Source organism: Jaculus jaculus, chromosome 1, assembly GCF_020740685.1.
Source record: "Jaculus jaculus isolate mJacJac1 chromosome 1, mJacJac1.mat.Y.cur, whole genome shotgun sequence".
NCBI lineage: Eukaryota > Metazoa > Chordata > Mammalia > Rodentia > Dipodidae > Jaculus > Jaculus jaculus.
In genome coordinates, this window is record NC_059102.1 from 108,229,113 (window position 1) to 108,241,153 (window position 12,041).

At 39.9% G+C, this 12,041-nt stretch overlaps 1 protein-coding gene across 1 annotated transcript in view; it reads left to right on the top strand.

Moving 5' to 3' along the window:
- Ncbp1 (nuclear cap binding protein subunit 1) overlaps positions 1-12,041 on the top strand; it is a 54,027-nt gene that overhangs the window by 13,814 nt on the left and 28,172 nt on the right. Inside the window, exons 5-9 of the mRNA XM_045145250.1 lie at positions 514-621; positions 1,269-1,390; positions 4,908-4,977; positions 5,282-5,497; positions 11,230-11,327. Coding sequence (XP_045001185.1) covers positions 514-621; positions 1,269-1,390; positions 4,908-4,977; positions 5,282-5,497; positions 11,230-11,327 — 614 coding nt within the window. The remainder of the gene's footprint in view (positions 1-513; positions 622-1,268; positions 1,391-4,907; positions 4,978-5,281; positions 5,498-11,229; positions 11,328-12,041) is intronic.

Genomic DNA, 12,041 nt, shown 5'->3' on the forward strand with positions numbered 1-12,041 from the left:
GCAGCACAGAAACAGCTGTGGACAGTAAACCAGATGGGCATGGCTGTCTTTAAAATATGTATTTATGGGCTGGAGAGATGGCTTAGCGGTTAAGCACTTGCTTGTGAAGCCTAAAGACCCCAGTTCGAGGCCTGATTCTTCAGTACCCATATAAGCCAGATGCACAAGGTGGCGCTTGCATCTGGAGTTGGTTTGCAGTGGCTGGCGGCCCTGGTGCTCCCATTCTCTCTCTCTCTCTCTCTTATCTCTCTCTCTCTGTCAAATAAATAAATAAAAATGAACAAAACCAAAAGTGTATTTATGACAGTGAAGTTTGAATTTCATGTAATTTGTATATGAATAACCTTTTGAATTCTTTTTTCCCAAGATTTTAAAAACTTTGGTTTGCAGGTTTTGCAAACACAAAGGCAGTAGGCTGAATTCAAGTCTCAGGCTTTAGCTTTTCTGATTATGACTAGACTATTAAAAGATTTCTTAGACAGATTCACTAGCAGAAATTGTTTACCCTAACAGGTCCGTTTTTTATCTGATCTTGTGAATTGTCATGTGATTGCTGCCCCATCAATGGTTGCTATGTTTGAGAATTTTGTAAGTGTAACTCAGGAAGAAGACGTGCCTCAGGTAAAACTACCCTTTATGTTAAATCTTGCTCATACAGTACTGGAACTTTTCAGCAACAAACAAAATAGTGCTAGAATATCACACCATAAAGGCTTAATAATCCACGTTACATTAATCAAAATACTAGTGGGTTCTTTTGCTAACTGTGTGTTAGTTCAAATGATTATGTCTAGTAAGATTAGAAATAATGTGAATAGAAATGCTGTGAATGAGCTAGATGTCTTTTTAAGTCCTATTAAATTGCTTACATGGAATTTCATTTTAGAATAAATAAAAGGAAATAATTTTTTTCTGAGGAGATTGCTCAGTGGTTGAGGGCTTTTGTTTGTAAAGCCTGCCTGCCAGGGGTCTTAATTGCCTTGGTGCCCATGTAGACCTGGATGCACAAAGTGATGCATGCACCTGGAGTTCACTTGCGGCAGCAAGAAATGCTGGTACACCCATTCTGTCACATACACACAAATAAATGGAACAGATAAAAGGTGGGGCTTTAGCTAAAGGTAGAACACTTGCCTAGCTCATGTAAAACCTTGGGTTTTATCCCTAAAGTTGAAAAGAAGGAAGAAGGGAGGGAGGGAGGAGGGAAAAATATAAATAAAGATTAATCAATATGGATTTTTAACTTAACCTTTTTAAAAATTCCTTAGGTGCGACGGGATTGGTATGTGTATGCATTTCTGTCATCTTTGCCCTGGGTTGGAAAGGAATTGTATGAAAAGAAAGATGCAGAGATGGACCGCATCTTTACCAACACAGAAAGCTATCTTAAGTAAGGGTGTAGCTCTTAGTACTCTTTGTTTATAATACGATTATCTTACTGATAATAATAAATACATATTTTGTTTGTTAGCACTAATACCATTTATTTCTTCTCTTCATTTTATTAGTTTTTTATTGAGAACTTTAATATATGAACATATAGTAATTTCATCATGTTCCTGCCCCTTTATCCTTTTTTGTTCCCTCTCACTCACCTCAATCCCTTGAGGACCCTCCTCTTTCAAACCCTCCTGTGTTTTGTTGTCTAATCAAAATGATGATGGGCTTATAACTTGCTTGGTCTTGTTTAGGGGTATTGGTAACGACTGTGGTGTCATGAATGCACCATAATAGTTCATGTCCAGAGGACAGTGCCCCAAAGTACACCTAAACCTACAGCTCCTACAGTCTTTTTTTCTTTCTCTTCTACAATGTTCCCTGTGCTTTGGAAGGTATGGTAGAACTCTCCTTTTTTTTTTCTTTCTTTCTTTTTTTTTTCCAAGATGGAATCTCAATCTAGCCCAGGCTGACCTGGAATTCACTATATAGTCTCAGGGTGGCCTTGAACACACAGTGATCCTCCTACCTCTGCCTCAGGAGTGCTGGGATTAAAGACATGAGCCACCACACCCGGCTTTGCATTTTCTCTTAAAAAAATTAAAGATAATGAGACAAAGAGTATGTGTGTGGGCACTCCAGAGCTTCCTGCCACTGTAAATGAACTCCAGATGCGTGAGCCATTTTGTGCTTCTGGCTTTACATGGGTATGGGGAATTGAAACTGGGCCATCAGGCTTTGCAAACAAGCACCTTTAACCACCAAGTCATCTTTCCAGCCAGACAACCTCTAATTTCCTACTTTGATGAGTTTTGAATCTCCTCAAGGTCTACCATCATCTCCATAGAGACTGATCTCTGGCTACCAGTTAAGAGTCGTACTCATATTCTTCCCCTTCTACCTCTGTAATGTTCCCTGAGCCCTAACAGTGTGTAGAGGTGCCTCATTCAGTGCTAAGCGCTGGCTCTTTCTCTTATTTTAATGAGACCTAGGACTCTGGTATTTGCCTCCACCCAGCACCTGTATAGAACCAAGACACTTGATACTTTATGGTGCTCTGGCTGGTAACCCTGCCCCCTTTACAGCCAGGTTGCGGGGGTCAGTAGGGGAGCTTCGGGGACCAGGAGCTTAATAATACATTCTGTACATGGAGAACCACTGCCCTGGCACATAAGTTTATTTTGTATAAATTAATCCTAAGCCAAGTCCTATCAGTAGTAGTCCTTTCCTCTCATACTATGCAAATGTTTGGCTTATTTTGTTAGATATAATAAAATAATAGATCCTGTGAGTAAAATGTATGCCTTGCCTTATTACCCTGCAGCATGCTAATGGTTATGTGTCCCTTAAGTTTTTGCATATTGATTTTGTTGTATCATTTTCTATTAATAGATATTTGAATACCATTAATATTTGGTTTGTTTAGTATAAATAAGTCTTAGGAATCTTTCTGGGACTGGGAAGATGGTTCATTTAGTAAGAATATTTACGGCTTATGCATGAGGGCCTGATTTGCCCTGAGTGCAATTCCTCAGTCCTCAGATAAATTGCTAGGCATAGCCACAAATGGCTGTAAGCTCAGTTCTGCTAGGAGCAGAGAGCAGAGAATCGCTGGGTCAGCAAGTCTGATGGAAAATAGCATCTCTGAGTTCAGTAGGAGACTCCATCTCAAGCACATGGATGAGCTAAAAGAGGAAGACATCTAACATTCTTTTCTGGCTTTTATTCACAGATATGCATGTGCCACACCACACACACATTACATTACATTTTGTACATATATACAACAAAATACCAAGAATCTTTTCCTCCCCTCTTCCCCCCCCCCCCCCGTGTATCTTTGATGTTATGCAAATGCTAGTACATATTCACTGTTATTCACTGTTCTTCACGTGCTTTTTTTTTCTTACTGTAGCTTGGATTTGTTGTATGAAAGTATATAGCTCAATCTAATTAATTTTAACAGTAGCATGGTATTCCATTGTTTAAATGTGTCATGATTTCTTTTGACTTGTTCCTGGTAGACATTTTATATTGAGTCCCTATTGTAAACAATATTTCAGGGAATATTTTTATATGTATGTCTTCACATAGGTATGCAAATATACTTCTGGGGGCTGTGAATTCTTAGAAATGACTATTGAGGGCTGGAGAGATGGCTTAGTGCTTACCTGTGAAGCCTGTGGACCCAGGTTTTATACCCCAGTACCTATGTAAGCCAGTTGCATAAAGGGATGCATGCATCTGGAGGTTTACTTGCAGTGGATGGAGGTGTGCCTATTTTCTCTGTCTGCCTCTCTTTTCAAATAAATAAATAAAATGCTGTCTTTAAAAAAAGTGATCGAGCTGGAGAGATGGCTTTGCAGTTAAGGTACATGCCTACAAAGCCTGTGGACCTATGTTGGATCCCATGTAAGCAGGACGCAGAAGGTGGCACACATGCCTGGAGTTTGATTGCAGTGGCTGGAGTCTCTGGTGTGCCAATTCTCCTCTTCTCTCTCTCCTTAAAAAAAAAAATAAAAAGAGGCCAGGCGTGGTGGCGCACGCCTTTAATCCCAGCACTCGGGAGGCAGAGGTAGGAGGATTGCTGTGAGTTTGAGGCCACCCTGAGACTACAGAGTGAATTCCAGGTCAGCCTGGGATACAGTGAGACCCTACTTCAGAAAACTGAAAAAATAAAAAGAAAGCCAGGCATGGTGGTACACACCTTTAATGCCAACACTCAGGAGGCAGGGGTAGGAGGCTCTCCATGAGTTTGAGGCCACCCTGAGACTACATAGTGAGTCCCAGGTCAGCCTAGGCTACAGTGAGATCCTACCCTGAAAAACCAAAACAAAACAAAAAAAAATTAGCTTTTTAGAACCTTCAACTCAGCAGTCATTTCTTTTTATTTTATTTATTTATTTATTTTGGGTTTCCAAGGTAGGATCTCACTCTAGCTCAGGCTAACCTAGAATTCACTATGTAGTCTCAGGGTGACCACCTCCTGAGTGCTGGGATTAAAGGCATGAGCCCCCACACCTGGTTGAAAAGCTGAAATTTTGATATAGTCCATTTGTCTTCCAGAAATGGTACCATTTAACCCCCATCCTTTCTTTTTTCTTTTTTTCAAGGTAGGCTCTCACTCTAGCCCAGGCTGACCTGGAATTCACAATGGAGTCTCAGGGTGGCCTCGAACTCATGACAGTCCTCCTACCTCTGCCTCCCAAGTGCTGGGATTAAAGGCATGTGCCACCACGCCCAGCTCCCATTTAACTCCTTTGCCAATAGAGTTTGAGGCTTTTCATTTACCTATAACATAATGGTGCATATATAGCACATTATCAAAAATGTTGCTATCTGTTGATCTCTAGTAAGCAAAAGTATTTTTAGTTTCTTTAATTTGTATTTTATTATTTAAAATAAAAACCACCGAGTGTCTGTTCATATTTCTACAAGTCTTAAGTGTATCTTTTCTTTTTTACCTATAGAAGACGCCAGAAGACTCATGTGCCCATGTTACAAGTATGGACTGCTGATAAACCACATCCACAAGAAGAGGTAATTGTGATCCAAACTCAGGAATGTAATTAAAGCAGCCCCTCGGTTTTTTATATATATACCAGCTTTTACAGGATTGACTTTAAAAAAAAATTGAATGCACAGTTTCAAATATCAGGTGACAATTCCAGAGTTCGTAAGACATATTAGTTTTTAATGTTAAAATAAGAATTCAATACCATTTATTCTACTGTATAGAACTTAAAATTAGCTTCCTCTTATGTCTTGTATTTTAGAGGTTGGAGATTTTTTTTTTTTGCCTAGTCAAAATATTATTTATGTTAAAAAATTAATCTGCTTTCAGTATTTAGATTGCCTGTGGGCCCAGATTCAGAAATTGAAAAAGGATCGGTGGCAGGAACGGCACATCCTAAGACCTTACCTTGCCTTTGACAGCATCCTCTGTGAAGCACTACAGCACAATCTCCCTCCTTTTACGCCACCTCCTCACACGGAAGATTCAGTGTACCCAATGCCCAGGGTCATTTTCAGAATGTTTGATTATACTGATGATCCAGAGGTATGTGACCATTTAAAAAGTTCTGGGAATGGTATGGCTTGCATTTTACTCATGGTTTAGTCTTATTTGACTTACAGCTGATATACTTTCCTTCCTTCCTTCCTTCTCCCTCTCCCTTCCTCCCTCCCTCTTTCCCTCTCTCTCTCTCTCTCTCTCTCTCTCTCTCTGAGGTAGAGTCTCATTCTAGCCCAGGCTGAGCTGGAATATTCACTGTGTCATCGCAGGCTGGCCTCAAATTCTCAGTGATCCTCCTTCCTCTGCCTCCCAAGTGCTGGAATTAAAGGTGTGTGCCACCATGCCCAGCTTCCTTTTTTTATTCTATATTGTTTTTATTTTAGATGGGGTCTTGCCTTGAACTCACAATTTGTGTCAACTTCCCAAATGCTGGGATTACAGAATTGTACAACCTCACCCAACTGTGAGATAACTTAATTTGGAGTTAATTTTTTTTTTTAATCTAAGAAGGTTGATGACAAATTAACTTTTACTTCAGCACATGACATCACTTGATTATGGAAAAATTCTATTTAATATATGTAAGTAGATAGCTTAGCGTACAAGTGAGGATGGCATGGCAGGGAGATGGCTCAGTTGATAAAGTGCTTGTTTCACAAACAAGGAGACCTGAGTTTGGAATCCCAGAACCCATATAAAAGCCAGGTGTGGTGTCATACACCTATAATCTCAGAACTGGTCAGGGAGAAATCAGTGGGCCTGCTGGATAGCTTGTCTAGTCAAATAGGCAAGTTCCAGGTTCAGTGAGTAACCTTGACTCAAAAAAGGTGGAGGGTCTGGTGAGATGGCTCAGCAGTTGAAGTACTTCCTTGCAAACCCTCCTAGCTTAGGTTCTACTCCTCAGCATCTACATAAGACTGTACATAAAAGCAAAGGGTGGTGTACCTGCCTGGCATTCATAGGCAGTGGGAAGAGACTCTGGCACCTGCACGCATGTACACACACGCACACACACACATGCAAATAAAAATATTTTTTATGGGGCTGGAGAGGCGGCTTAGCGGTTAAGCTGTTTGCCTGCAAAGCCAAAGGATCCTGGTTCGACTCTCCAGGACCCACATAAGCCAGGTGCACAAGGGGGCACATGCATCTGGAGTTCATTTGTAGTGGCTGGAGATCCTGGTGCACCCATTCTTTCTTTCTGTCTCTCTCTCTGCCTCTTTCTGTCCCTCAAATAAAGAAAATATATTTTTTTATGTATATATATACTAAATTTACCAAATGTCAACCTCTGGACTTCATGTGCACGTACATGTGTTTACAGTACACACATGCAAAACTCAAGAGGGTAGGTTTGAGAGCCATATTTATTTGCATTTTAGTATAAATACTGTGATCACGAGTGAATTACCTCAGAACATAAGTTTCCTTAAGAGAATAATAAGAGTTTATTTCTCATACTATTATTAGGAAGATTGAATTGTGAACACATTTAAAATGCATCTGACAATGACACATATATGATGAATGCTCATTAATATTATACTTTTTTTTTTTTTTTTTTTTTTTGGTTTCTTGAGAGAGTCTCACTCTAGCCCAGGCTGGCCTGGAATTCACTCTTTATTCTCAGTGTGGCCTCAAACTCATGGCGATCCTCCTACCTCTGCCTCCCGAGTGTTGGGATTAAAAGCGTGTGCCACCACGCCTGGCCCTATTTTTTAATTGTTTTTATTAACAACTTCCATAATGGTAAGCAATATCCCATGGTAATTTCCTCCCTCCCCCAACTTTACCCTTCAAAACTCCACTCTCCATCATATCCCCTCCCCCTCTCAATTAGTCTCTTTTATTTTGATGTCATGATCTTTTCCTCCTCTTATGATGGTCTTGTGTAGGTAGTGTCAGGCACTGTGAGGTCATGGATATCCAGGCCATTTTGTGTTTGGAGGAGCAGTTGTAAGGAGTCCTACACTTCCTTTGGCTCTTAAATTCTTTCCACCACCTCTTCCGCAGTAGAGATATCTCAGTGCTGAGCACTCCTCTGTCATTTCTTCTCAGCACTGTGATGCCTTCGGAGTCCTCCCATGGTCAGTGCCATCTGAAAAGAGAAATTTCTCTAACCAAAAGTAAGAGTAGCATTGATATATGGGTGTGACCATTAAGAGAAGTGCTTACTGGCCCGTTTAGTGAGCATAGTATATACACTTCTAGGGCTCATGACTACCCCTGTTGTATGTTTTCAGTATCAGGGATGTATTCCCTCCCATGGAGCAGGCCTCCAGTCCAATTATAGAGTGGTTGGTTTCCCCTCAAAACAAACATGCCACTGTTGCGCCCATTGGCTCATTTGGCCTGGCTGGCCAATTATAAGGCTAGCAGTGTCCACTGTTGAGTATCTTCACTGGTGATTGCTCTTTCTCCCATTGAACTTCATACAGCATGGTTTTTCCAGCTTTCTGTCAGCTGGTCTGCATGAAGGAGGTTTTCAGCTCAGCTCCAGCAGGATGTCTCAGTGACCTTGTAGCCCAAGAATGTGGAGTCTCCAGCAGTAGGGTCTTACCATCTATTCCTGGTGGGAAGCCAAGGGCCTTGGCAGTGGCCTGTAAGTCCCCCCCCCCCCCCTTGGTCTTTGGAGATAGGATTTCACTGCAGCTCAGGCTGACCTAGAATTCACTACTATGTAGTCTCAGGGTGGCCTTGAACTCTTGGCAGTCCTTCTACCTCTGCCTCCCAAGTGCTGGAATTAGAGGTGTGTACCACCCCACATGGTCAGTTTCCATGATTTTGTGTATGCTCTATGGCTTTTCTTGCTATTGATAATATAGTTTGACCCCATTCTGATCAGATAGAATGCAAGGAATTATTTCAATTTTTCTGTATTTGCTAAGATTGGCTTTGTGTCCTAATATATGGTCTATTTTAGAGAATATTCCATGTGCTGCTGAAAAGAATACGTATTCTATAGCATTTGGATGAAATGTCCTGTAGATATCTGTTAGGTACATTTGTTCTATGACCTCATTTAATCCTGATGCATCTCTGGTTATGTTTTGCCGGGATGACCTGTCAATTGATGAGAGTGAGGTGTTGAAGTCATCTACTACAACTGTGTTTGGTATTTGTGACCTTAGTTCTAATAGCATTTGTTTGATGAAGTTGGGAGCCCCTGTGTTAGGTGCATATATGTTTAGGATTGTAATATCTTCCTGTTGGAGTGTTTCTTTAATCAATATAAAATGACCTTCCTTTCCTAACTAATGTTGGTCTGAAGTCTACCCTGTCAGGTATTAGGATAGTGATCCCTACTTGTTTTCTAGGCCCATTTGCTTGAAACACTGTTTCCCAACTTTTCACCCTAAGATAGTGTGTCCATCCTTTGTAGAAAGGTGAGTTTCTTGAAGGCAACAAATTGAAAGATCCTGCTGTTTAACCCAGTCTGCAAACCTATGTCTTTTGGTTGGGGCTTTGAGGCCGTTGATATTAAGAGTTACTATTGAAAGATGTGTAATTACTTTTGCCTTTTTCCTGTTTTGTAGTTCTTTCGGTTTTACCTTTGCTGTCTTGTCTTAACTAGTATTTGAGTATGGTTTGTTTTTTCCAGGTTCCTTATATGTGTTCTTTTTCTCTTTAGCATGGAGGATCCATTCAAGTATTTTCTATAGTACTGGTTTTGTTTTCAAATATTCCTTTAGCCTGCTTTTATTGTGGAATGTCCTTATTTCTCCATCTATTTGAATGGATAGTTTTGCACGATAAAAGTAACCTTGGTTAACACTTGTTATCTTTCAGAACTTGGAATAAATACATCATTCCAAGCCCTTCTGGCTTTTATGTGTTGAGTAATCTGCTGTGATCCTGTTGGGCTTGCCTTTGTATGTAACTTGATTTTTTGAACTGCTTTTAATGTATTTTCTCTGGTTTGTACATTTGGTAATTTAGTTATAATATGGTGAGGAGAGGTTCTTTCCAGGTTTTGTCTGTTTGTTGGTGTTGAGTAATCTGATGTTATCCTGATAGGCTTCCCTTTATAAGTGACGTGACACTTCTCTCTTACTGCTTTTAATATATTTTCTTTGGCCTGTGTGTTTAATAATTTGAAAAAAGATGGAGGTGGCTCAGGTATCTGGAAGAGGGAGGTTGGGTACTGTTAGTTTCAGATTTTAGAAGTTGTTGAAGTTACATAAGTTTGTAGTTCAGGAGAATAAGGAGGAAATGGTGTGGAAAAGGGATTAGAAAAGAGAGGAATGTAAACAAGTTGTGGGTGGGAAAACTTGTAGAAATATACCATTGGTAAACCGGGTGGAGAAAATACAGAACAATTTTAAAATCCAACTGAGCAATATGCACACACAAATATGGGGTATTTATGCAAAAGTGGGGATTAAAACAAGCAGGCAAACTAACAAAGCAAATGCCCAAACTGGCTGGATTTGTTGATTTACATCCTTAATCCTGTCAACTGGGAGGCTGAAATTCCTGGACTGGTCTGGGTTTTAGACCAGCCTGGCTAGAGTGAGACCCTGCCCCCAAGAAAGACAGATGGAAGGGGGGTGGGGAGAACACAATAGGTCAGGAAGTATCAAAGGCAACAACAGTCAACCCTACCTCCTCCCTCCCTGCTATGATTACCCACACCTGATGGTCAACATGGCGGCGGGGAGCAGTACACTAGCCTCACTAAAAAAAAAAAGCAACAGTAGTCAACCCCAGAACACAACTTACTTAAGAATGGCAAAGGAGACTAAAGTGTTATCCATCAAATCTAATACCAGTATTTTTGTCTTAGTGGTCTAAGTTTTGAATTCTTTCCCTCCTTGAGATTCTTTTCTTTAGCAACCTGCCCTGATATGGAAGGTAAAAGCAGGCTTGTATACCTGGCTTTGGGGTAGGTATTGCCCCAGTGCAAAACAGTTCTGTTAGCCTTTGGGGTGGCTTCCTATCTCTATGTTGAGTGCAAGACTGGTTTCCCTTTTGTTGCACTATGCGCTTAGCTCAGCTGGTTAGGTCCGGAGAGCTACTCTCCCACAAATAAATAATTAAAAAATATTTTTAAGTATAGAGGAAATTATTGTAAAAATCACCATTAAGCCTATAGTATGCTTTTTGAATCTCCCTATTATGCATGTATCAGTAAAAGTTAAACAATATCATGTAGGTAAATTTTTTTTGAGCCAAGCCCAACAGGCTGGCCTTTTTTTTTTTTTAATGAGAGAATTGGAGTGTCAAGGCCTCCAGCCACTGCAGTCAAACTCCAGACATGTGCACCACCTTGTGTGCATGTGTGACCTTGCATGCTGTGTCACCTTTTCTGTCTGGCTTATGTGGGACATGGAGAGTCAAACATGGATCCTTATGCTTCACAGGCAAGTGCTTTAACCACTGAGCTATCTTTCTAGCCCTCATGTAAGTAATATTTTTAACTTGGCAAATAGTGTATTGATATCTTCTAATGCATACATAATTTTTTTATTCTTGTATAGGATTTGAATAGAATTTTTCTCTTCATGTTATAGTATGAAGTGATGTGCTGATGGTTAAAAAAACTATGTGACTTGTACTATACAGAAATTTTCTGTAACAGTTGGTTTGTACAGTGAACACTTGTAGCATGGTATCTGGTGTGTAGAAGCAGCACAACAGCCGGTATGCTGTTCTTGTGTTAAGTTTGTGAATATGATAATGGAGTTTTCTAACATATAGACCCTTAACATGCCTTAACTTTTATTCCCAATACACAATATAGGTCTCTGTGTGAGTACATTTGTTTTTCTTCCCAGGGTCCTGTTATGCCAGGGAGTCATTCAGTGGAGAGGTTTGTTATAGAAGAGAATCTCCATATTATCATAAAGTCTCACTGGAAGGAAAGGAAAACTTGGTGAGATACCCCATAATGGTACTTTTTTCAAAAAGGAAGGAAGCCATTTTGATAAGTTCATAAGAGCAAAATATGTTAAGAGTGTATGACAGTCAAGCTGGGTGTTGTGACTCATGCCTTCAATACCAGCTCTTGGGAGGCTAAGGTAGGAGGAGTGCTGCGAGTTTAAGGCCTGCCTGGGTTACAATGTGAGTTTTAAGTCAGCCTGAAGCTAGATTGAGACTCTGCCTCAGAACAAACAAACAAAATAAGAGCATATGATAATCATTTTACCTTGTCTCTAAAACATTTGCCCTGCTTTTTCAAGAGGTTGGGAGGTTTTTAGTATTGTGCATATATGGTGCCAGACTTTTTGTTTGGATATTCTCATAAGATGTAAAGGATTGAGTGACAAACTTTTAATTTTTGATGTTATGGCAAAAAATGAATACTAATGGCTTTGCTCTGTTTAGCTTTTAAACTAATCCCAAGTATTGAGAGTTTAGTAAATTTTTGTATAGCTTGGAAAGTTTAGGTATAGATTTCAAAGTGAAAAAAATGTAATATTAGTAGACCACTGTGTTAAGTTAGCAGATCTGAACATGTTTCCTTAATATTGCTTAGATTCTTTTTTTTTTAAGTGGGAGACAAAATAATTTCTTTCGTAGTTTAGTAACTGAAAGAACGTTTCAGGAAAGATTTCTCTCTGTTTATATCTAAATTTCCTGTATTTGA